Raw genomic sequence first — 27,719 nt, 5'->3', positions numbered from 1 at the left:
GAACTCAAAATTGAATCCAAAAGTATATATAAAAAAGTAGCCCTATTAAGAAAGGCCAATGAAGAAAATAACAGGGAAATGGATGAATTGAAAATGGAACTGAATAGGATAAAGGGAGAAAATAAAAGATTGAAAAATGAAGATATGAATAGGAATGAGGCATTAAAGAATGAGATGAAGGATCAAATACGGGCAGTGACTGAGAAAGTGGAAGAAAAGATTAAAGAAAATTACTTCCAAGCAATAAAGAAACAGTGGAAGATGGAACAGGAAAGTCAAAAATTATCTTTTAAGGAGATAATGGAACAACAAGTTAAGGAGAATGCGAAGGAAATGGTAATCCAAGTGATTAACCCCTTCCATACGGTGCCGCACACATAGGCGTCATGGGGAGCGAGTGTATTCGCGAGGCTGCCATATCGGCGTCTTGATTATATATATTGTAGTCGCCCCTCCATAATGACATTCTTTCTAATTCTTTTGTAATCGCATTTTCTATGGTTATCAGAATTCACGGGTGAAGAGAGAACGATCAATATAAGCGGTGACGATATTTTATGATGCGAGTATTATTACGACACGTCGTACGGCTGGCATTGGCTGCTGCCACCGAGATCTAAGTCCATGACGCCTACGTGTGCGGCACCGTATGGAAGGGGTTAAAGAGAAAGGAAATTTGGTTAGGGATACAGTGGACAAAAAAGATGCTTTGTAATCTATGGCATTAAAGAAAAGCATGGTGCTCCTAGGAACAGACAGATATACGAGAGAAAAAGAGGAAAAAGAGATCGCTAAAGAAATTCTGAAAGACTCAAGAGGAGGATGAAACATTGGATAATGAAATCGAGGAAACATAGAATAGGTAAATACTCAAAAGAAAAACAATATAGGCCACTATAAGTAAAACTTAGGTCACAAATGATAGCAGAGGAAGTACTATCCTGAACAGCAAAATTAGCAAACAGTGAAAATCACAAAATGTATGTATAAAAAAGAAAAAGAAATGAGTGATGAAGAAAAAGAAAAAGAAAAGGAGTTTAGAAATGAAGCGAATAAAAAAAAAATGAAAAAAGAACTGAGACTGAAAAGAATATTTTTTTTTGGAAAGTGGTGGACCTGAGGCTGAGAAAATGGTATATCAGGAAAAAGGAAACAAAGCAGACAGAAAAAGACAAGAAAGGAAGAAATTAAAGTTAGCCTATACCAACATAGATGGAATGATCTCAGAACTGAATGAACTAGATGATTACCTGGCATCAGAAAAACCGGACATAATGGGAATTGTAGAAACTAAACTAAAAGGTAATCTGTCACAAAACACTGTGGGACAAGGTCTATACAACTGCTGAATGAAGAATAGGAAGGAAAAACAAGGAGAGGAGTACTATTTCTGACCAGGAAAGAATTAAATGTGACAAAGTTAACAGAAGGAAAAAACAAGGTAGAATCAATTATGATAAAAGTAGAAAATTTGTAGTAGTGTATGTGACCCCCAAAACACAGTTCTGGACAGAACACGATCATTCCAAATTGTTAGAAGATACTAAATATGAATTAAATGATATACTGAAAGAAAGAGGAAATACAGTATTTATGGGTGATTTTAACTCAAAAGAAATATGTTGGAAAGAAATGACAGTAAGGGGTGGAGAGGACATATAGGGCAGCATGCTACTCAATATGACCATTGAATACACAATGACTCAGTGGATAAAGGAAAATACCAGATACAGAAATAATGAGGAACCTTCAAGACTAAATTTAATACTTACGTCAGAACCTGAAATTGTAGACAGAATAGATTACAAAACACCAATAGGAAAGAGTGACCATGTACTAATAGAATTCCAATGACAGCAGAGAATATCTGATCAAAAACAGGGAAATTAGCGAAAAGTGAGTTATATAAACAGGTATGGATGAAAAGAGAGATGAATAAAGAGGAAACTGAGGAAGAGAAAACAAAAAGAATAGAAGCTAAGGAAACAAACGAGAACAGAACAGAGTCAGACAAAGAGAAATTCTATTGAAGAGTAGTGGATATGAAAGTGAGGAAATGATTCATAGCATAAAAAAAATGGAAGGGAAACAGAAAACAGGATGGAGGTAGCAGAAAATCAAAAGTGTCTTACACAAATATATATGGCTAAATAATAGGCTTGAATGAACTGAATGATTACCTAAAGGAAAAAGAACTGGACATAATGGGAATTGTAGAGACAAAATTACCACACAACAGTGTAGGACATGGTGCATATAATTATTGGATTAGAAATAGAGAGGTAAAGCATGGGGGTGGAGTTATGTTCCTGACTAAGAAGGTTATAAATGTGAGGAATGTTACATATGGAAAGAATAGAGTAGAGATGATTATCATGGAAGTGGAGGAAAGGGATGGGAAGAGCAGGAAGCTTGTGATAAATTATGTGCCTCCTAAAACAGCTTCGTGGGAAGAGAGAGAACACAAAAATATGTTAGAAGACACAAGGATAACACTAAGTAAGATAATGGAAGATGGAGGGAGAATAGTTATAATGGGTGACTCTAATTGTAAAGAAATCTGCTGGGAAGAGATGACAGTGAAGGGTGAGATGACCTATGCATTTATTTATTTTATTATTATTTATGTTATTACAATATTTATTTCATTCTATTTTTATTTATCATTATTATATCTTTTTTTTGCATCCGACCTAATTATGGACCAAAAGGTCTCCTGTCAGCATGCTCTGCCTATGTAATCCTTTGTACAAAGATGGTGGCAGGGAGATGATTATCTATGACATTCATCACAATGGACCACCATTAGCAGGTGCCCATCACTGACCCCAGAGACTGGCTCATAAAGATGAAATCAACATAGGTTTATCCTTTACTGGAGAGAAAATATCCCTTGAGCTGAAGAGAACTGTCTTTTGACTAAAGGAAATACCTGAAAAATACTACAACAGAGCACAAAAAATGTACACATAATAAATTGGTTCATGAGAGAAACACCACAAGAGTATTTCTAATACATAAAGCTAGTATATTACCAGCATAAAATGCCTGTAATGAAAAAGGTTGGCTCTTCTACATAGTGACACAGACAGCAAAAGTTACCATTTTCATGGAATACATAAATTTCTGATCAACAGCACAAAACCCCCTACCCAATCCAACCCAGTAGAGCTGAAAGATTTTATGACTACCAACTTAATAATCTAAAGCCCATTCATTTTCCGTGAGGAATGAGTCCACAACTTCTTTCATGGCCAAGTTGGGGATCAGCTGATCGACGGTGAGGTCTGTGCGGGTGATTGGGTCGAAATGGCCAACACGCTGGAGCAAGTACACAGTAGTAGAACATAAATCAAGGATTCTAAGGTTAGTGATAAATATATGTACATGATATGAATTAAAACCTAATTATAAAAAATGGCCTATATAAATGAAATTTTATCTTTTCATTAATATAACTTAAACATCTGGTGCTAAAACCTCACAATTAAGCTCAGGTGGGCATTCTAAATATACATATAAAATAGATCAAAGCAAATTACAAAATTTGACAAGATCAACTTTATGGATTTGTTCTGGTTAAAGCCAAATGTTTTAAATCAGCAGAGAGGACAATTCCTAAACCAAGTAAACCCCCAATGCTTCAAAAGTCCTATTTAAGTCTACAGTCCACCCCAACATTGAATACAACCACCTAAGATTAAGACAGAAAATTAAATTTTAATCTTCTAGAAGAATAAAACTAGGAGCTCTGTGAATATGCACTTACCTGTAAATGCTCTTCAATATCTTTGCGGTCATACGTTATCCCACTAGGAGTAACCACAGGATCTCTCAGAATTTCAAAACTGATCTTTCCACACAAGTAGTCTGGAACCTCACGTTTCTGAGGAATCAAGAACATGAATGCAAGTTGGTCAACCTTGGTACAACTTCGTATGACAGAGAAAAAAAACAGAACCACCTTATAAGGAGGAAGAAACCCTTTGGTATATAGATGGACAATTAGGTAAATACAATTATGGGTTTGGGATAGGTGTGGAGTGAATGTATGCTTTCGCTTGGTCATTCCCTCCTTTTGTGGAAAAAGCCCTTTGCTTTGTATGTGTTCAGGATAGATGTAAAAAAGGATAAATATCTGAGCACTTATTTTACAAGCCCATCAACACCTTAATCTCCCTACAAAGATTGACACTCAAGTCATGGATCTAACCGCAAGACCCTTTTTAACTTCCAGTATCTTTTCTGCTGCTTTTTCAAGAAAAGGAAAAATGAAAACAAGTGACTATTTTCCTCATCCTGTTACTAGCTCTAAGTAGAGAAATAACCCAATACTCACACAACTTAGGCACTAGCCCAATATTTCTTCCCATAACACTGGCCTGCGTTTAATTTTTTTTTTCAAAGGTCGAAGGTTTTTCAAGTGATTTATAGGTTTTTTGGTGCGCTGAATCCAAAAATGCCATCCGTTTCCTTGGATCAGGTCTAGTTTTTGAGATATGAGAAGTGCGACTTTTGGGCCTTGTATAGTACTAAGTATAAGGAAAACGAGGCTGCAGGTATAGCCTATTCTTATTTTCTTTGCATAAAAATTATACTGTAGCACCCCGAAACTGATACTGAAACCTAATGATGTTTTTGTTTACTTTCAGGAAACTGAAACCGTAACTGAAACTGCATTGACTACATTGACAAACTGCATTGACAACACTGAAACTAAAAATGGTTTAGAAAAGTGTGATCTCCAATCAATGTGACTGATTTTATAAGAATCTGTGCTTTTTACAAGAATCTGTGCTTCGTGTGTTTCTATTTTGGACACGTATCTTAGATTGACAGAAAATGGAACGCAAATGCACAAATCATCCTGATAGGTTCTGCTACATATGTGGTAATGTGATTCTTCCTTGTCGACTAGTAAATATAACTGATTTTGTGAAGAAGGCATATCATGCTTACTTTGGAGTTAAGCTTGGGGACCAGGACAAGCCATTTGCACCCCATGTTAGCTGCAAAACATGTGTCGAGAACTTGCGTGATTGGAGAAATAAAAAAAGGAAGAGTATGCCATTCGCTGTTCCAATTGTTTGGAGAGAGGGTAAAGATCATGTGTCAGACTGCTATTTCTGCATGACTAATCTTAAAGGAGTCAACCGCAAGAACAAGCATTGTATTCAGTATCCTAATGTTTCGTCTGCCATACGACCAGTCCCTCATGGTCCAGGCCTGCCCATTCCCGAGCCAGATGTTGCAATGTAATCTAGCTCTGAATCGGAATCTGATAACGCACTAGACAGGGCAGAGGGTGGAGAATACATGCCAGAAGAGAATGACCGGCCAGTGCCTCTAACACAAGCAGATCTCAATGACCTGAAACGGGATCTAAACCTATCAAAGGAATCAGCACAGCTTCTGGGTTTTCGTCTTCGTGAGAAAAATTTGCTAGCACCTGAGACAACATTCTTTTGGTACCGAGAGCGTGAAAGAGAATTTAGACAGTTCTTCACAACCCAGAAGGACTCGTCATTAGTTTACTGCAACAACATTGCTGGTTTGATTCAATCAATGGGGCTGGACTATGTTGCTACTGAATGGAGACTGTTCATCGACTCTTCCAGCAGAAGTTTCAAGGCAGACCTCCTTCACAACGGAAATAAATACTCTTCAATTCCAATCGGTCATTCGGTGCAAATGAAAGAAACTCATGACAACATGGATCAGCTACTGTCTGCTCTGAACTACAATGACCATGGTTGGTTGATCTGTGGAGATCTTAAGGTAGTTGGATTGGTTTTGGGACTACAGGGTGGGTACACAAAGAATCCATGCTTTTTGTGTTTGTGGGATAGTCGGGCTGATGATCAACATTTTGTCAGACAAGAATGGCCACCACGACAACGTTTGGAACCTGGTTCACACAATATTCAGGCTCGTTCTCTTGTTGAACCAAACAAGGTCTTACTCCCCACCTTTACATATCAAACTGGGACTGATGAAGAACTTTGTGAAGGCAATGGACAAGGACGGCATGGGATTTACTTTTCTTCAACAGAAGTTTCCTCGGATCAGTCTGGAAAAGCTTAAGGCTGGCATCTTTGATGGGCCTCAGATAAGGGAACTTATGAAGGACTCCATGTTTGACGATGCACTGAATGCAGCTGAGCTGTCCGTTTGGTGGTCGCTAAGTCAGTGATAAGAAACTTTCTAGGAAATAACCGAAGTGCAGAATATGAGAAAGAAGTCGATCAGCTCTTGAACAGCTATCAAAAATTAGGGGCTCGCATGTCAGTCAAAATGCACTTTCTACAGTCCCACTTAGACTATTTCCCTCAGAACTGTGGTGACTTCAGTGAGGAACAGGGAGAATGTTTCCACCAGGATATTCGTGTCATGGAAGAACGCTACCAAGGCCGGTGGGATGTGAACTTTCTTGCGGACTACTGTTGTGTTTGAAACGAGATGTGGTGGCTGCCCAACACAGGAGAAAGTCACTGAAAAGGCCCTTCATCCATGATTAGATTTTCTGTAATATATCCTCTTTATCTTCTGAACTATGCAAGACAATTTTTTTTTTTTTGTCAAGAATATTTTTCCAAAATTAAAGGGAATAAATAGCACTAAATGGCGTTTTAAATTATTTTTACCGCCTCGTATCTCAAAAACGTGACCTGATTGAACAAAATGAGTGTGATTTTTAGATTCTGCATAGCAAATTACCCTAGAATCAGTTATCAGATGCTTTACCTTTGAAACTTCGCAGGCCAGTGTAATGATCTACAAGAGGACTTGAAGAGCAGTGCTGGGTGCCTTGTGAATATACTCAGCCGAATATCCCCACCCTATAGTAAATATCCCCATCCTATAGTTAAAGGACTTCTTTTTAAATGTCAATTACTGACTTTCTCAAAATATGAATAAATTAATTCAAATAACTATCAGGCCTTCTTGATACTTAGCTTTGGATAGATACCCTTATCACTAAAGTGTTAAAAGCTAAAGTATCTTGTGAAGATATGGTTTAACATCACAAACTCCCCCCTAACAGGAGGCCAGGACTTTGCCCCTTTCAGAGGACTTTGTAGCATGGAATTTAATGAACCATGCCCTTGGTTCAACTTCATCAGTGGCAGGATTCGAACCACCATCCCCTTGACCTTTGCCTCAAGTAACAACACCCTAACCCACTTGGCCAGTGAGCTTCTCTTGTAAAGAATCTAAAAACAAACAACCCTTTCATAAGGGGGGTAGAAGCCTTCGGTATATAGATAGTCTTTTCAGTGCATGAAATTGCTGGCCTACAATGTCCCCTGTCCCCTCTACTGTGCCTCTTACAACACAGAGAATACATGGGTGATTTATGTGGAAACGAATGAAAAGTACAAGTCTGATGGAAATGAAAGGAGTCATGTTCCTCTCCCATACTTAACCACCTTACTTTGTAGGTATCAGCTAATTAGTCAAGGGGCAGATTAATACCCGTTTTAGTTTTTTTTTAATTAGTGAATTAGGATATTCTCGTTAAGTTCCATGATAAACTTGAGGATATTTTACAAGTTTCCTACTAAACAAACTCTAAATAACTGAAATAGTAAGGATAATTTGAAAGGTTGACAGTAAAACCTTTCAAAAGAACTAAGCTATACCTACAAGGTGACCTGAAGAAGTAAAAACTACAATACCTTATTGCTAAGAAATAAAATATTGTAAATTTTGACAAGGTCCCTAAATTATAAATTATTCATGGCCTACACAAGCATGCATCCTATAGTATATTTCTTCTTACATATTACTCTAAAAAATTCCCATTACCAAGCCTGGAATCAAGGTGCCCTCATTGAAGACATCAGCAAAAGAAAAGAAATAAGCAGGAGAAATGAATACCTTTTCCCCTACAGTATCTGTGAAAGCCATTCATATATAATAAACTTTCAACACCCAAGAAGAAAAAATATTCTCCTTTTTTGCTATCCTCTCATCCACTCAACCTATGTCATCTCCATACTAATACAGATTGCATTCATCAAATTGTCTAGAAATGACTTCGCAACCTCCTTGTAAGTGGGGAAAAATCCTGGGTACATAGAAAAAAAATCTAGAAATGAGAGAAGGACCGAGTGATAAAGGGTCGTCCCATGGGGCAGTCATTGGTGAGAATAATCTCCCAAACAGAAAATAAAAAAATATATAAATAGATAAATGAAAATGATTAAATATACGACAAAAAAAAAAAAAATAATAATAATAATACAACAAAATATAATAAAGTAGCCTACTCTATATTCACAATTCTTTGAAATACTGTCCCAGCAGTGGTATGGTCACTACATGAAAAAGACTTGACAAACAGAATACAAAGTGTGACAACCAGAATGATCGCCAGCCTGACTGAAATAACATAAGAGGAGAGACTGGAAAATATGGATGCCACATTTGAGGAGTGAGGAGGGAGAGGTGATATGATGGTGATATTTACAATAGAGAAAGGACGAAAAATGGACAATCTGTTAGTATGGGGTGAAAGAACAAGAGGTCATAGCAGAAATTGCAAAAGTATAGCTTCCTACATACATCAATCAAGAGAAGAAATAATCCAGACAAACAACATAAATGGATTTTAGGCAAGCTTTGATAAGTACAGACAGACATGACCTAACTAGCATGGCTCCAACCCCATACACTATAATTTGGTATATGCATACATTCTTCTCTTTGCCACCATCACCTGTGTTTTACTTTATCATATACCGCTTTATGCTTTCTCCAGAAGAAAGTTACACAGGATGAACAAAATAATTCTCTCTCATGGTCTCCCCACCCCAACCTCTCTCTCTCTCTCTCTCTCTTGGACTTTCAATACTTACTCTTCGTCTTTCATCAAGCTTGGCAAACATGTTATTTACTTCTGCTATGGAGTCATCCTGGTGAAAGAAATACAACCAATAACAATGTGGGAATTTTGACAAAAATCCTACATTTCATAGGATTGTAACAATCTCATAACACAACACTCAATGAACTACTTATTCTCTACTCTAATGTTGGCAAGTGTTTAATTTCTTATCTTGAAAATTCATTAATCATAATTCCCATTTTTCCTATTGTCAAAAGTTTCTAATAATATTCCTGGAGTGTTTATGCATGGAACCTTAATTCCACAGCACTCCTCTACTCACACACTGCTGTTCTATTCTCATAATTTCTTCCTGTGCCTTCTCCTCTTCATCACCATCATATTTCTTGCGGACATCTTCCATCTGGCGAAACTTCTCATCAAGGAAGAGCCTATTTATCTGAGTCTGTAAAAAAAAAAAAATAATAATAAATAAAAATAAAATAAATAATATTAATATTGCATATTCTATCAATGATCCTGCATTATGACAAAATACATTGAATACATCTAATGTCCTCACACTGGATGGCAAAAAAAGAACAGTTCCTGGGCAAGGATCCCAGAATGTGGAAAGATTGTGTACACCTCAATGAACAACAGATCACAATGTGAATTTGAAGGTGGTGAATAACAGTGCAGAGAGCCAATGCTCTCACTGAGCACCACAAGTTTAACACAAAACAAGGAATAAAAGCAATACCTCCTACAGGTCATTGTTATTCCTTGTGAGAGATTGCCAACAGCAAGCAAAACTATGATGAAAAAGTGATAAATATATTGACTGTGTGACTTTATGCTAGACTGACTGAATTTTAATTTTGTGAATATGATATCTATATTTTGTTGAATAAATGCAATTAAATTATCTATGTCACTTTTTTTATTTGAAAGAATTTTAAAAGCTTCCAAAATACACCAACAGAATACCTGTAGTTCAATTTCTTGTGTAATTCTTTTTTCCTCAGCAACATTGAACCTCCTTTTTCTGGCAACACGTATTGTACAAGCTATATCATCTCCATAATTCACTTTCTGCTCTTTGGCTAAATCTTGTGCTGGAAGATAATGGCAACAACTGCTTCATTTATTTGTGTATTCATTTAATATTACTTATATTGCAATATTACTCATATATGTAGAGAAAAAAATGACAAAAGGAAAATTATTTCCTAATTTGTCAAGATAAGCTTGGGTATCCATTGTAATTGTTATATGGAGGAAGAGGTCTTTTGGTGTGTGTGTGTATATGTGGGTGGGAGTGATTTCTATGCCTTTTCCTTTTTGGCTACCCCCCGTGTAAGGGAGAAAAAGCCTTTGGTATATGTATGTATGTATGTGTATATGTGTATGTACATGTGTATATATATATATATATATATATATACATATATATATATGTGTGTGTGTGTGTGTGTGTATTTACCTAGTTGTATTTACCTAGCTGTATTCTACGGGAAGGGGAGCTATGCTCGTGGTGTCCCGTCTTTATATCTCATTTTATCTAAACTATTTTTAAATTCATGTATTGTTTTTGCCCACAATACTTTCTCATCTAACTTGTTCCAAATGTCTATTACTCTGTGAGGAAAGCTATTCTTTTTCAGATCTCTTCTATAGCTGTCTTTCTTGATTTTCTTTCCGTGTCCTCTTGTATTTTTTTCATCCCATTTTATTAGATCCTATCAATAATTTCTATTCCTTTCATGATTCTGTAAATAGCTATCAAATCTCCTCTCTCTCTTCTTTGCTCTAGTGTCTGTAGCTCAAGTTTTGCTAGTCTCTCTTCATGTGATAGTTTTGAGAGTGTTGGTGCCAATTTTGTAATTGCTCTTTGTATTCTTTCAAGTTTTGTTATACATTTTTTTGTATTTGGTGACCACATCGTTGCTGCATATTCCAATCTTGGTCTTATCAAAGTGATTAGTATTTTCTTCACCATTTCTTCATCCAGGTATGTATGCCACTTTGATTATTCTTATTAAATTATAAGTTTCTCCAAAAATCTTGTTTATATGTTTTTCAGGGGACATATTATTCATAATAATGACTCCGAGGTCCTTCTCATTTTCTACTTTTTTATTCCTTCTTCTCCCAATTTATATGATCCTGTTATTCTGTTTTTGCTTTTTCCAAATTCCATTATACTACACTTTTTGGTATTGAACTCCATCTCCCACTTCCTACTCCATTCCCATACTTTATTTAGATCACTCTGTAGTGACTCTCAATCTTCTTCCGTGTTCACTTTTTTTTAACAGTTTTGCGTCATCTGCAAAGAAGCTCATGTAAATTTCAATTTCTTTATACATATCATTAATATATATGGCAAACATTATTGGGGCCAAAACTGTTCCTTGGGGAACACTGCTTATTACTTCATCCCAGTTAGAGTGTTTGTCTCTTATCACTACTCTTATTTTTCTTTCTTGCAAAAAGTCTTCAATCCATTTAAGCAGTTTGCCCTGTATTCCTCCTTCAGTTTCTAATTTCTTAAGCAACTTCTTATGTGGTACTTTATCAAAAGCTTTTTTTAGGTCTAGAAATGCACAATCAGCCCATCCATCTCTTTCTTGTATTATATCTATTAGCCTTGAATAGAAACATATTAAATTGGTGACGCATGATCATCCTTGTCTGAATCCAAACTGCCTTGGATTTAGTACGTTGTTTTTTTCTAAATACTTTACCCATCTACTTTTGATAATTCATTCACAGATTTTTGCTATTGCACTTGTTAGAGAGACTGGTCTATAGTTTGTAGGGTCCTCTTTATTTCCTCCTTTGTATATAGGTACTATATTTGCTCCTTTCCAATCTTTTAGAATTTTTCCTTCTTTCAAGGAACTGTTTATTATGCTTTGTATTTTGTCTGCCAGTTCATTCCTGCATTCTTTCAAAATCCAGTTTGCTATTTCATCTGGTCCATGCGATTTTCTAACATCAAGATTACTCAAGTGTTTCATTATTTCGTTCTTTGTTACTTCTATTTCTTTCATAGGGGGGACTTTCTCTTCACATTCGATCTCTCCAGGTTGTATGCTCTCCCTTGTAAACACCGATTTAAAATGCTTGTTCATAATTTCTGCCATTTCTATTTCCTCTGTGTATTCAACTCCTTGTCGTAATTTCTCTAATTCTTGTTTGTTTTTCAGTTTGTTGTTTACAAATCTGTAGAATAGTTTTGGTTGATCTTTACATTTTTCTATGACATTTTTTTCATATTTTCTTTTTTCATCTCTGCACACTTGTACATATTCATTTCTATAACTATTGTATAGTTTCCATTTTTCAGGTCTTTTGTTTTTCTTCCATTTGGTCCAAGCTTTATCTCTTTTGTCTTTTAACTCCTTACAACTTTTGTTGTACCAGCACTTTACATATTCTTTTTCTTGTTTTTGTCTTGGGACATACTTTTCCACCCCTTTTTTATAATTTTTTGTCAAAATATTCCATTTCTCTTCTACTGTTGTATCTTCTTTGTGTATTCCTTCCCAGTTTTCATTTTGAAAGAATTCTCTTATTTTATCAAAATTTGTTTTTTCATACATCAATATTCCTTTTTTATATTGTTCATTTCTTTTCTTGTATTTTTCCTCATTTAGTTCTAGTTCTATCAATATGTGGTCACTTTTACTTATTGGTGCCTGGTATTCTATCTTTTCCACTATTTCAGGTTCTGATGTGATTATTAGGTCTAGTCTCGATGGTTCTTCTTCATTTCTATACCTAGTGTTCTCTTGAATCCATTGTGTCATTGTGTGGTCAATAATCATCTCAAGTAGAACATTTCCCCATGAGTCTTCTCCACCCTTTACTGTCATCTCTTCCCAGCAGACTTCTTTGCAATTAAAGTCGCCCATCATAACTATTCTTCCTCCATCTTCCATTATCTTGTTTAATGTTATTCTTGTGTCTTCTAACATACTTTTATGTTCACTCTCTTCCCACGAGGCTGTTTTTGGGGGCACGTAGTTTATTACAAACTTTCTGCTCTTCTTATCTCTGTCTTCTACTTCTATCATAATCATCTCTACTCTATTCTTTCCATATGTGACACTCTTCACATTTATATCCTTCTTAGTCAGGAACATAACTCCACCCCCTTGTTTTATCTCTCTGTTTCTAATCCAATAATTATGTGCATTGTGTCCTATGCTGTTGGGTGGTAATGGACCTTTTAATTTTGTCTCTACAATTCCCATTATGTCCGGTTCTTTTGTATAGGGGTGGCTAATGAGTGCGCAAATAGACGTATAGTTTATATTTGGATACACACGCAACATGACACAAACACAAAATGCGTGCAACTGCTTACAAGGCTGCTTAGATACTAACGCCACGCTCTCCAATTCGTGATATACAACACAACCAACTCTTATAATATAAATACATAATAACATAATATAAATAATACAATAAATAACAAAACAACAGAATACAATTCTACACCACACCAACACATCGCTTGGCCCGCGCCACTCGATGCCCTCACCGAGCAAACACGAAAAAGACTAACCAAGGCAAGGAGAATCCAAATGACCTAAAGACAAGCCACACACATACCACAAACACACAGTGGCAGACAGAAGTGTGGGACAAAAGGATATAATAGCACACGCAAATACATTAAATAAACACATACATATATGATTTTTTTTTGCATCCGACCTAGATATGGATCAAAAGGTCTCCTGTCGGCATGCTCCACCTTTGTAATCCTTTGTAAAATGAGGACATAAAGACAATACAGACAACACAAAAAGGAATATAAAACTGGCGCCAGTTAACAAAAAGACAAATACAGCAATTGCCGAACGTCCGGGACATGATACTTAATATCTAAACACGACAAATTACAATACAAGAATACACAAATGGGAAACATCACAAGAACACATAAATGGGAAACACCACAAGAATACATAAATGGGAAACATCACAAGAACACACAAATGGGAAACATCACAAGAATACATAAATGGGAAACTTCACAAGAATACATAAATGGGAAACATCACAAGCATATATAAATGGGAAACATCACAAGAGTATATAAATGGGAAACTTCACAAGAATATATAAATGGGAAACATCACAAGAGTACATAAATGGGAAACATCACAAGAATACATAACACTACACAATGAGAGTTCAGGTAATTACAGGACCCCTTGACCTAAGGTCATAACAATGAGGGGTAGCTAAACAAGGCAAAGTTCTTGCTGTGGGCCCAGGAGGAGGCTGGGTAAAGGTAGGGATAGGCACTTGAGTCTTCTTGAGCCTATCAGCATGAGAAATCTCGCTAAGGCCTGTAGAGGGGTCAAAAATCCTGAACTTGTTAGGATGTAGGCGTTCAGTCACCAAAAGGGGGCCCTCAAATTTACAATTTAATTTTAACTGGCGATCAGGCATGCTTTTGAAAACGTAATCACCAACACTGATGGTCACAGGTGTTGCATGAGCATGTTGTTGTTTCAACATGTCGGCCTTTGAAACATCCAGTTTATTCTTAACAGAAGTATAAATGGCATGCAGCATATGACTTTGTAGTTTACTATAGTCATCAACATTGTAGAGGGGACGAGCAGGGCTGTCATGCACATATGGGAGCCGTTTCTCAACTCCAAAGATAACATAATGAGGCGTCTTGCCCGTGGAAACATTAATGGTGCTATTGATACAAGCACTGACATGGGGAAGCCAATCCTCCCAAGACTCATGAAAATTACTAGCAAGGTGACGTAGGATCTCTAAAATTTTTCTGTTTGTCCTCTCCACAAGACCATTGGTCACTGGATGATAAGCAGTCATGAATGTCTGTTTGATACCATAACGTTCACAAATACCTGCCAAAACCTCGTTCCTAAATTCAGTCCCATTATCACTAAGGAGCATCGAAGGAGTGGTGTATGAACACAACACATGAGAAACTAAAGCATGTGCTACAACTGGTGCAGATTTGTTACGTAAGGGAGCTAAGACCACAAAACGACTAAAGTGATCCACGCACACAAGGACATACACAGAGCCCTGCGTGCTACAAGGCAGTTGCAAAAGGTCTATAGCCACAGTCTGAAAAGGGCGAGAAGGAGTAGGGTACTCTAAGATGGGAGCAGTGCTAGTAGAACCTTTGTTCTGGGCACAAGAACTACACCGGGCTACATGAGAGGTAATGTCTAGTCACATTTTAGGCCAATAATACTTCTTCCGTGCTATAGCCAGAGTTTTGTCACGACCTGGGTGACCAGCCTGAGGGGCATCATGAGCAAGGGACAAAACAACGGGAACTAGAGACTCAGGGATCACTAGCTGTGCCACATCTTGCTCAAACACTTCCACATTACAAATGAGAACCTCGTCCTGCAGGGAAAATTGGTACAGAGGTACTGGTAAAGCTGGTAAGGTGGAATCATCACCACACTCCAAAGCATAAGTGACAGCAGACCAAACAGGGTCTTCACGCTGAGCTTTGGCCAGATCCTGCAGGGAAAAGTTATGAATCACAGTAACAGCAGCAACAGGGATATTCCATGAAAGTGCATCAGCAACATGGTTTGCACGCCCGGGGATATGCTTTAGGGTTGGATTGAATTCCTCGATCGTGAGGAACCATCTGGCTAGGCGGCCTGACAGATTCTTGCCCTGAAAAAGCTGAGTGACAGCAGTGTGGTCCATGTAGACTGTAATAGAATATCCAAAAATGATATCACGGAAGTGCTTTAAAGCCCACACCACTGCCAGGGCCTCTAAATGAGTAACAGAGTAACGGGATTCAGGCTTGTTAAGAATGCGACTAGCATATGCAATAACATGAGGTCTACATCCATCTACTTGTTGCATGAGTACAGCTCCAATACCTGTACCAGAAGCATCTGTACAAATAGTAAAGGGGATACTATAATCAGGGAAAGCCAGCACAGGTGCTTCAGTAAGAGCAAGCTTCAAGGAATCAAAACTTGTCTGATGGACATCACGCCACTGGAAGGAAGAGTCCTTCTTGAGAAGGCGAGTGAGAGGGGAAGCAATTGAAGCAAAGTCTTTAATGAATGCACGACAGTATCCTGCAAGTCCAAGGAAGGAACGTACATTTTCAACCAACTTTGGTATAGGGAAGTCCTTGACTGCCTTGATCTTTTCACCTGTGGTATGGATACCATGCTTGTCTACAACATGACCTAGGAACACTTGGGTAAGTTGAGTTTCAACCCAGCTTCAGCAAAACATTGCAAGACCATGGACAACTTAGAAAAGTGGCTTTCCACATCTTTGGAAGCTAGAATCAAATCATCCAGGTAAACAAAAAGTTCATTCCCAATTAAGCCATGAAAAATGGAGTTAACTAAACGCTGGCAAGTCAAAGGAGCATTCCGCAAACACATGGGGCAACGAAGCCATTCATAGTGCCTACTGGGAGTCGAGAAGGCCGTGATCTTACTAGACTTCTCCTCCAAGGGTATCTGCCAAAAACCTGCTTTCAAATCTAAGGTGGTGAACACCGTATTACCAGTGCCAATGGACTGAAGAAGCTCGCTTAAGATAGGCAGAGGATAATGATCTGGAAGAGTGACCTCATTGACTTTCCTGTAATCAACAACAGGACGAAAAGATCCATCTTTCTTAGGCACCAGGAGAAGAGGCGAGTTCCACTCTGAGTGGGACTCCTGTACAACACCTTCATTCAATAAATCATCAACCAAGGACTGGGCTATAAGCCAACGAGAGTGAGGTAGCCTGTAAGAGGGGACGTAAACAGGATGAGTGCCTGGCTGAAGATCAATTCTATGAACCACACGGTCCGTAACCCCTAACGGATCACCAGGGAAAGCCAAAGCCTGACGGTGGGTAACTAGCAGGAAAATCAATCTCGCCTACTAATGTGGCAAGCTCAGAAGCTAAGTGAGCAGGGTCACATGTTGGAGGAGACTGTAGAACAGAAGATGCTATAATAGGCGAATCCTGGAAAGCAGCAACGTGTACCACCTCAAAGGAGCCTAAGTGACTGCCAGGAGAGAGAGGAATAGGAGCACCCATGACATTGGTTACCATCGCTGTGGTAACATGATCCTCACAAATAGTGGAGACAGTTCCTTCTAGGGCAAGCCGACAAATACAAATAGAGTCAGGCAAAGAGAGAACGTCAGACCCTATCGGGGCACCTGAGACGCGCACTGGAACTCGAACAGAACTTGAAGGTTCAATAAGATGCTCTCCTTCAGCAACAGCAGCACAATGAGCAACAGGGGTAGAGCGCTTAGAAGTTAGGACAGGCACATGTGCGGACTGATCAAGCACAGGAGAATCACAAACAGAAAATGGCCTATCCGAAGCAGAGATATCAAAATTGCAGAAAGTCACTACACGGCGACTAGGAGAAATATCTATGCTATGAGTTGTAAGAGCATCAATACCCAAGAGACAATCACACTTAAGGGCAATGCCAGAGACAACAGCAAAAGTGACATTGAAGACTGTAGCATGCGAGGGAAACTGTAAGGGGAGACAAACAGATCCAAGAACAAGCAAGGGAAAACCTTGCACAGAATGCAAATTATTGCAAAAGGGAGATAAAGGGAGATTATACAATTCCCATAGAGCAAAGTAAGCCTTTCTACTTAACAGACTACATTCTGCACCAGTATCTACAGTGACAGAAAGAGGCGTATCCCTAGTAAGAAATTGAGAAGACTCAACAGCCACAAAGGGAATTATTTGAGACCGAACATTGCTGGTCAACTCTTTGGGTTGTGAAACACGCGCTGGGGAAAATGGGATTGACGAGGCTGGTGAGAGGTCTCATCCCTAAGTTTCAAAACCTTAACACATTGATCAGTCGAGTGTTTACAATGACTATGGATATGGCAATAACTGAGTCTACCTGGAGGTTCTACTCTGGAAAGGTCATGCAACAGATTAGAAGAAACAGTAGGTACACTCCTGTGAACAGGGGACAGTCTTGACTTGTGTACCTGGCGCCTATGGCGGTAACAAAAGTCACTCGAATGACCAGACCTGTTACTAAAGGTACATAACAGGGGAGGGGGGGTAACTGTAGATTGAGGGGAACTATGAGTAGGAACTGTAGACTGAGAGAACTGAGGAGAACAAGGGACATGACCATGTTGATGAGCATTGCTATTACACAAGGAACTAGACGGCACTTCCCCCAGTTTACAAGAAAGCTGTGACGCGAAAGACAATAGAGTCTCATCAGGCTTATACTGTACATGAGAGAAGATGCTGCTCTTCTCTCAGAAGGGACCAAAAAAAGGGTATAGAAGAGAAATTCAATGATACGACAAAATCTATCTAAAGAGATACTGCCATTATCTACCCAATCAGAATGTGAAAGTGACTCTAAAGCATCAACAGCAAGGATACTGGCCTGAGCTTGCGCCCGTCTATAATCAAGAGTGCCCAGTCGGGATACGAGAGTATCAGCCAATTTGAAGCACCAATGGAACGCACCACCACCAGGGGTATCTGAAAAAAGTTTAAGGAAGTTAGACCTAAAGGTGTCATAATTATAGTACAGAGATTTAGGATCTAAACACGACGCCGAAAGTAACTCCGATGCTAGAGAATTTGGCACAAACTGGGACCTCACAAAGGAGATCTTTTCAGGCCCCGTCAAAACATTGGACTGGACAATAGCGTCCTCACATTGGCGGATAAAATCAGCCGCCCTATAATGAGGATCTTGACTAGATAATTTAATTAATGACGGGTCCTGATGGAGCATTGTCAACTTGTGAGCCATTGTCTCAGATGAATTTAGTGGACTGATAAACGAAGGCCTCTACGACTTGGACATGATAGGAGCTGGCAACCGTAACCCACTTCATAAGAGCATATGAAAACACTGACACCAAGCAAGAATTAATGCAAATACAACACACTATGTTGATGCCCATCTATAATCAAGAGTGCCCAGTCGGGATACGAGAGTATCAGCCAATTTGAAGCACCAATGGAACGCACCACCACCAGGGGTATCTGAAAAAAAGTTTAAGGAAGTTAGACCTAAAGGTGTCATAATTATAGTACAGAGATTTAGGATCTAAACACGACGCCGAAAGTAACTCCGATGCTAGAGAATTTGGCACAATCTGGGACCTCACAAAGGAGATCTTTTCAGGCCCCGTCGAAACATTGGACTGGACAATGGCGTCCTCACATTGGCGGATAAAATCAGCCGCCCTATAATGAGGATCTTGACTAGAGAATTTAATTAATGATGGGTCCTGATGGAGCATTGTCAACTTGTGAGCCATTGTCTCAGATGAATTTAGTGGACTGATAAACGAAGGCCTCTTCGACTTAGACATGATAGGAGCTGGCAACCGTAACCCACTTCGTATGAGCATATGAAAACACTGACACCAAGCAAGAATTAATGCAAATACAACACACTAGCACAAGCATGAAATAATGTAAAAAAAAATAATATAGAGAAATCACATGGACATGGGACACGAACGTAAGAAAATTATATAATTCACACAAACAGAAGCATTGAAACACAGAAACAATGCAATACATATATCAATAATGAAGAAAAAAATTATAAGACCGTAATTAGCAAAATTACGTAAAAAATGTATAATGCACTTGTACAGCCGCGACAAGTCACGTGGCAGGGAACGTGACTGATGTCCACGACCTGACGCTCTCTGCCAGCGCGACCCTGCTTGACCCGACCGAACCCAGTGCAATTACCTAATTACGCACCACAGGTAACTTGCTCACGTAGTATATATATCGGCTTCCGCCGCATGTAAAATCAGTTCACTCGTACCTTACAATAAAGGAGATGAACTCACCAAAACCTCTTTCTCTTCGCCAATAGTAGCAATCGCTACACTGGTGACCATTCGGAGCGACAATGGACCCATCTACCGCCGCCACGCTGCCCACTACCAACACCGTCAACGCCGTCTCCTTGAAGCTGCCGCCTTTCTCTACGGTCGACGCCCCCTCCTGGTTTCGACGAACGGAGATTCAGTTCCGCCTGCGCAATATCAGCGTGTCCCATACGAAGGCAGACTATGTTCTCGAGGCGATCCCCGAGGATGTGTTCCCACTCATCTCCCAATGGCTTGATCAACACGACGGCGTTATCCACTATGACGTTCTGAAACAGTACCTGCTTCAGGAATTCACGCCGTCAGCAGCCTCCAGAGCCGCAAAAATCCTCCAACCCTCCCAACAGCCACTTGGGGACATTAAACCAAGTACAGCATACCTCGAGATGATGTCCATCGCCCGTCTCTCACCCACAGCCAACGGAACCAGCATGAACGTCGATATGCTTCGTCAATTGTAGCTCATGCGCCTCCCAGCGCCCGTCCGATCCGCCCTTGGCAACGCCGAGGAAATGACCACCGACGAAGTTTCACGGAAGGCGGACCATCTCGCCGATGCCCACGCCGCCGCAGCAAGGAGTCAGGACGTCTGTGCTACGGACGATATCACGGACGAAATCTTCGCCGCAGCAGCATCGTCAGCCAACAGGCGCCAACAACACCAGCGAAGGCAGTGACGCCGGACCACCCCCGCTCTGCACCTGTGCTACTACCACACAAGGTTCGGCGCCTTCGCCAAGAAATGCCAACCAGGATGTACCTGGACAAAAAACGCCTAAATGGGTCACCGTCCATCACGGTGGCCCCTACAGGCGCAACGGGCCTCTACATCAACGACAAAGCCTCTAAACGTCGCTTCCTTGTCGACACTGGTGCTTGCAGGTCCATAATTCCTGCATCCGCTACAGAACGCCGGGTCCCCAAGGACGTTGGCGTTAGGCTCGTCGCAGCTAACGGCACTACCATAGCTACCTACGGATGGAAACGCCTGAACCTCACCTTTGGGAGTCGCCACTACTCATGGAACTTCATCCTGGTAAACATCAAGACGCCCCTTCTCGGTGCTGACTTCCTCGCTCATTACAGGTTACTGGTCGACGTCGCCAACAGCCGCCTAGTCTGCGCAACCGCATCCGTCTCGACGCCCCTGCAAATCGCGCCACAGCCAACCACGGTCGCCACCATCGACGCTAGAATGCCCTACGCCCACCTGCTCACGGAATTCCCCGACGTCTTCAAGCCTGAGCTGCGACAGACACCACAGACGCCAGCTGAACATGGCGTGTACCACTACATCAAGACGTCTGGGCCCCCGGTATTTGCCAAATACCGCCGCCTACCGCCCGAGAAACTCACCGTCGCCAAGAAAACCTTTCAAGAGATGGAGAGACTAGGCCTATGCCAAAAGGCCTCCAGCCCTTGGTCCTCACCTCTCCACCTCGTCAAGAAGAACGATGGTTCCTGGCGCCCCTGTGGAGACTACCGGCGGCTGAACATGATGACGGAACCTGACCACTACCCACTCCCAAACATCGCCGACGTCACCACATACCTCAACGGCGCCAAGATCTTTTCGACACTGGACCTCCTGAAGAGCTACTACCAAGTTCCGGTGCATACAGACGACATCCCGAAGACCGCCATCACCACCCCCTTCAGGACGTACACCTTTAATTACTCCTGCTTCGGCTTGCGAAACTCAGGTGCGACCTTCCAGCGCCTAATGGACGGCATCCTCGGCGACCTCGACGATATTCTGGTCTTCTCCAACTCTCCAGACCAGCACCTCCGACACCTGCGGACCATCCTCGAGCGTCTCCAGGACAACGGCCTCGTTGTCCGCTTTGACAAATGCAGCTTCGGAAAAAAGTCTGTCCCATTTTTGGGACACCTCATCTCTCCTGACGGCGTTCGTCCCCTGGAGGATAAAGTCACCGCAGTCGACAAATTTCCCAAACCTACTACCATCAAAGCCTTGCAGGAATTTATTGGGATGATAAACTTCTATCACCGTTTCCTCCCTAACATCGCTCAAACGCTGCACCCGCTTTATAACGTCCTTCACGGAAAACCGAAGGACCTCCTGTGGAACCCCGCCATGGAAGCTGCCTTCGTCAACGCCAAAAAAGCCCTTGCCCGTGCCACCACCCTTTCCTTCCCTGCACCAGGTGCCCAACTACAACTGTCAACGGACGCCAGCAATGTCGCCATAGGGGGTGTGCTCGAACAAACCCTCAGTGGCAGACCTACACCCCTTGGTTTCTTCAGCAGGAAACTCTCCAAGGCCGAGCTCTACTACAGCACCTTCGACAGAGAGCTCCTCGCCATCCACCACGCCGTCCGCCACTTTCGCCATTTCCTCGAAGGCTCCTCATTTATCATCAACACCGACCATCAACCTCTGGTGCACGCCTTCACAAAACAACAGGACGCTTGGTCTGCCAGACAGCGCCGCCACCTCTCCGCCATCGCCGGGTTCAATTGCATCATCAGGCACGTCCCCGGTACAAACAACCCCGTCGCAGACGCCCTCTCCCGAATAGCCATCGACGCAGTTCAACTCGGCCTCGACTACGCAGCTATTGCCAGAGAGCAACGGGAGGATAATGAAACACTTGCCTACAGGACATCTATCACATCCCTTAAGTGGCAAGACGTCCCTTTTCACGACAACCACACCATCCACTGCGACATCAGTACCGGCCGCCCACGACCCCTCATCCCAGCTGCCTTCCGACGTCAAGTGTTCAATTTAATACACGGCCTGTCTCACCCTTCAGGGCGCGTCACTGCGAAGCTCCTTAAGCAGAAATTCATCTGGCACAGCATCTCCAAGGACGCAAAGGAGTGGGCCAGATCCTGCATTGCCTGCCAGCAAAGCAAAATTCATCGCCAGACTGAATCAGGCAGCGGATCATTCCATCAGCCTCGACGACGCTTCGCACACATTCATGTCGACGTCGTCGGCCCACTCCCCCTGTCGGAAGGCCATCGTTACCTCTTCACCGCCATCGATAGATCGACCCGCTGGTTGGAGGTCATCCCCATGAAGGATAGTACCGCCTCATCCTGCACTACAGCATTTCTCAGTGGATGGATAGCCAGATTTGGCCTCCCGGAACACGTCACCTCCGACCGAGGAACTTGCTTCACGTCGCGGCTGTGGCACTCTCTCGCTGAACTCCTGGGTACTACAGTCCACCACACTACCTCTTACAACCCCGCAGCCAACGGCATGGTTGAGCGAACCCACCGCTCACTCAAAGCATCTCTTATGGCACGCTGCAACAACGGCTCCTGGCTACCATGAATACTCCCTGGCCTTCGGACAGCCATCAAGGACGACCTCAACGTGTCTCCACCAGAGATGGTCTTCGGCCAAACCCTCATCGTGCCCGCAGAATTCTTCCCTCCACAGGAGTCTCCCGAGAGCCTGCAACAGCTTCGACGCACTGTCGGCAAATTTGCCCCATGCGTGCCGACACATCACCGGGAGGTGAAGGAATACCTCCCAAAACACCTCCACACCTCGACGCACGTTTTCCTGAGGACGGACGCTCACACCCCACCACTCACCCGTCCCTACACTGGCCCCCATCTTGTCCTTGAACGTAAAGACAAGACCTTCCGCATCTCCATCCCCGGCAGGCCAGAATGGGTTTCCATCGACCGCCTAAAACCGGTACACCTCGACACTCCGCCCACCAAATTCTCACGTGCAGGACGCCCCCTTAACCCATTAAACTCCGATGACAAGATGTCTTGTCATTTGGTTAAATAAAACAAAAAATCATAAAACACCAAAATGTTTGATCAAACACCAGAAAAATATGACGTCAGTCCTCGCTTCGCTCGCGAGCGAAGCAAGGACTGACGTCATATTTTTCTGGTGTTTGATCAAACATTTTGGTGTTTTATGATTTTTTGTTTTATTTGACCAAATGACAAGACATCTTGTCATCGGAGTTTAATGGGTTAAGCCAAGGCAAATTTAAGAGGGGAGTATTGTACAGCCGCGACAAGTCACGTGGCAGGGAACGTGACTGATGTCCACGACCTGACGCTCTCTGCCAGCGCGACCCTGCTTGACCCGACCGAACCCAGTGCAATTACCTAATTACGCACCACAGGTAACTTGCCCACGTAGTATATATATCGGCTTCCGCCGCATGTAAAATCAGTTCACTCGTACCTTACAATAAAGGAGACGAACTCACCAAAACCTCTTTCTCTTCGCCAATAGTAGCAATCGCTACACACTAATACGTACGTAAATGTACACGACGCACTGCGGGATAACATTTGAAAAGGTAAACAAAGAGTGACGTCATACAAATGACCGCCCAAGGCACGACCGGATAGATGATTTTTTTTTTATATATATTCACAATATATTCACAAAGTCTAAAAAAATGACAATACAAGTATGCCGAAGGCAAAAATTATACAAAACTGGTAACAAGGTAGCCTATGTGTGCGTACGCTTGCAATACACAAGGCCGGGGAGCCTTCGACCTAGAATTTTGAGACTGCAACCACGAATCTGTCTTCATCCACGGACCAATTTAACTGCAAGTCACGAAGTGACTTGAGACGACCGTCCCACTAACGTAGCCAGCGATATCAGTCCCAAAGAAGGCCGGCCACGAAGATTCTCGGGGAAAACGTTGTCCAAATTAAATCACACAGCGGCATGTACCCAAGGGTCCTGACAATATCTGTTGCTGGTATTTGGTGCTATGGTTACGTAAAATAAAGTCACAGGTCCACAATGCGAAAACACTAGTATCTCACTATTAAAAAATCCTGTAGCCTGTGGAAAGGAAAATGGGAGAAAAAGAACCCAACGGACGCGCAGCACTCTAATTTCAGTCTGTGGAGACGTGCACAATGATTGTTTTTGAGCTGCCACCATTTAATGTATCGGGGTGGCTAATGAGTGCGCAAATAAAGACGTATAGTTTATATTTGGATACACACACAAAATGTGTGCAACTGCTTACAAGGCTGCTTAGATACTAACGCCACGCTCTCCAATTCGCGCAAAACAAAGGCGCGCATCGCATCTGCGATACACAACACAACCAACTCTTATAATATAAATACATAATATAAATAATACAATAAATAACAAAACAACAAAATACAATTCTACACCACACCAACACAGTTTTTCCTTCAGATACTCGTTCAGTTCATTCAGTCCTGTTATTAATCCATCTATATTTGTGTAGAACACTCTTAACTTTCTGTTATTTCCATTGTATTTTCTGTTTCTTCTTTGTTTCTCTCTGTTATGGTCCATTTCCTCACTCTCATATTCACTACTCTCCAATAGAATTCTTCTTTTTCTGACTCCGTTCTGTTCTCGTTTTTTTCTTTAGCTTCTTGCCTTTTCATTTTTTCTTCCTCTCTTTCCTCTTTATTCATTTCTCTTTTTATCCATACCTTTTTATATTGTTCACTTGCTGCTAGTTTCCCTGTTTTTTGCCAAGATATTCTCTGCTGTTGTTTGTGACCTGAATTTAATCTTAATGGGTCTGGTCTTATCTGTACTATATTTTCCGAGCCTAAACATCTCTTCAATTTGTTTCATAATTTCGGGTTGATCTTCCTGAACTAATTCTAGTAAATTGTTTACCTTTTCTTTTTCCTCTTTAATTCTTGTGGTTCTATTTTGGTTAAATTTCTCTTCCATTCCTAATATAATTATACATTTTTTTTTTTGTCTGCTAAGTCTCTTACTATACTCTCCTTCTGTCTCATCACTTTAATAACTGAGTCTTCAGTTTGTTCTTTCATTTGTTGCTTAATTATGTCAGTAAATGCAACTTTACTGTTTTCTTTTATTTTTTTCCAGCCCTGTGCTTCCCTTGCTATGGCCTCTTTATTGTCTTTATTATTCCTCTTTAATTCCTCATTCTCTTCTTTAACTTCTTTTAACTGTCTTTTTAATTCTTCTATTTCTAAAGTTAAGTTTTTGTTCGCCTTCTCTAGTTCTTCCAATCTTTCAACTCTCTGCGCAATCTTGGCTACATTACCGAACCTATTTTCCCAATGCTCGGTCATTTTATCAAGTTTTTCCTCTAGTCTTACTAATCGGGGGAGGTTGGTATCCCCCCCACCCTCTTTAAATCCCTGGAAACTATTATCATCACCTTCCACTGTGCTGCTCTTATCTATAATTCTAATCTTTACATTTTTGTTGATCCCGTCATCACCGAAATCAGCGTCATCATCGGTCCGTCTTTATTTAACAAGATGCCTGGCCTCCTGGACCAAGTCCCCCTCTTCCTCATTTCCTTCCATTTCCCTCAATAATCCCTCCCCTTCTCCATTTTTATCACCTTCCCACTACACCACGAGCTTTCCCCTTCCCTATAAATACAGGACGTCTAGATCCATGTAGATTTTCCTTTTTCTTCGGAATTCCAATTCTTGCCGTCCATTCGACGAAAGAGTGTGTGTGTGTGTGTGTATTTACCTAGTTGTATTTTGTGGGAAGGGGAGCTATGCTCGTGGTGCCCCCCCTTTGTATCTCGCAGTGTCTAGTTTGCTTTTAAACTCATGAATGGTTTTTGCGCATACTATTTCATTATCCAGTTTGTTCCAAGTGTCCACCACTCTATGTGGAAAACTGTTTTTCTTCAGTTCTCCTCTGTAGCTATGTTTATTTATTTTCTTTCCATGTCCTCTTGCGTTTCTCTTGTCCCAGTATAGTAAGTCCTCTCTATCGAGTATCTCTGTGCCTTTCATGATTCTGTAGATGGTCAGTAGGTCACCTCTCTCTCTTCTTTGCTCCAGCGTCGGCAGCTCCAGTTTAGCCAATCTCTCCTCATATGATAGGTTTGCAAGTCCAGGTGCCATTTTTGTTGCTGCTCTCTGGATTCTTTCTATTTTCTTTATATTCTTTTTGGTACTGGGTGACCACAATGTCACTGCATACCCTAGTCTAGGCCTTATCAATGTAACCAATATTTTTTTGATCATGTCTTTGTCCAAGTATGCAAATGCCACTTTTATTCATCTTAGCAAGTTGTAAGTCTTCCTGACAATTTCGGATCCTACCTTCTTTACCTCCTTGGTTCCAATTGTATATTTTCCTGATATTCTGTTTTTGCTTTTTCCAAACTCCATTATGCTACACTTCTTGGTAGTCCACTTCCCATCTCTGACTCCAGTTCCATACATTATTCAAGTCTTCCTGCAGTGCTTCACAGTCCTTATCAATTTCTACTTTCCTTAACAGTTTGGCGTTGTCTGCAAAGAAGCTCATGTAACAATTCACATCCTCATCCATATCATTCACATAAATAGCAAACATTATTAGTGCCAATACAGATCCTTGCGGTAATCCACTGATCACCTCTTTCCAATCTGAATATTTTTCTCTGAGCATTACTCTCATCTTTCTACCAATCAGGAAGTCCTCCATCCATTCTAGTAGGTTCCCTTGTATTCCTCCTATGTGTTCCAGTTTATTTAGTAATTTTCTGTGTGGTACTTTGTCAAAAGCTTTTTGCAAGTCTAGGAAGGCACAATCAGCCCATCCATTTCTTTCTTGCACTATGTCTATTAGTCTTGAGTAGAAGCATATTAAGTTTGTGGTGCATGGTCTTCCTTGTCTGAACACAAATTGTCTTGGGTTTATGTTGTTGTCTTCCAGATGTTTTACCCATCTATTCTTGATGATTTTCTCACAATGTTTGGCTATAGTGCTTGTTAGTGATACTGGCCTATAGTTGGTGGGTTCTTCCTTGTTTCCTCCTTTATATATTGGTACAATGTTAGCATTTTTCCAGTCATTAGGTATCTTTCCTTCTTTGAGTGAGCTATTTATTATGTTGTGTGTGTGTGTTTACCTAGTTGTATTTTGTGGGAAGGGGAGCTACGCTTGTGGTGTCCCACCTTTGTATCTCGCAGTGTCTAGTTTGCTTTTAAACTCATGAATGGTTTTTGCACAC

The 27,719-nt window shown here is 41.1% G+C and overlaps 1 protein-coding gene across 3 annotated transcripts in view; it reads right to left on the bottom strand.

Annotated features, from left to right (window-relative positions):
- Positions 1-27,719, bottom strand: part of STUB1 (STIP1 homology and U-box containing protein 1) — an 84,962-nt gene that overhangs the window by 47,720 nt on the left and 9,523 nt on the right. The window contains exons 3-7 of one of the 3 annotated variants that reach the window (XM_076199321.1): positions 9,821-9,948; positions 9,174-9,296; positions 8,862-8,918; positions 3,770-3,886; positions 3,196-3,321 (exon numbers count right to left, since the gene is read on the bottom strand). In XM_076199321.1, the coding sequence (XP_076055436.1) occupies positions 3,196-3,321; positions 3,770-3,886; positions 8,862-8,918; positions 9,174-9,296; positions 9,821-9,948 (551 nt within the window). Of the gene's footprint in view, positions 1-346; positions 3,322-3,769; positions 3,887-8,861; positions 8,919-9,173; positions 9,297-9,820; positions 9,949-27,719 lie in introns of those variants that run through there. The other 2 variants (XM_076199324.1, XM_076199322.1) reach the window with 2 other exon arrangements.

Source organism: Oratosquilla oratoria, chromosome 16 (assembly GCF_046742065.1).
Source record: "Oratosquilla oratoria isolate Oo_2021 chromosome 16, ASM4674206v1, whole genome shotgun sequence".
Classification (NCBI taxonomy): domain Eukaryota; kingdom Metazoa; phylum Arthropoda; class Malacostraca; order Stomatopoda; family Squillidae; genus Oratosquilla; species Oratosquilla oratoria.
This window is presented reverse-complemented; position numbering and strand designations above follow the sequence as displayed.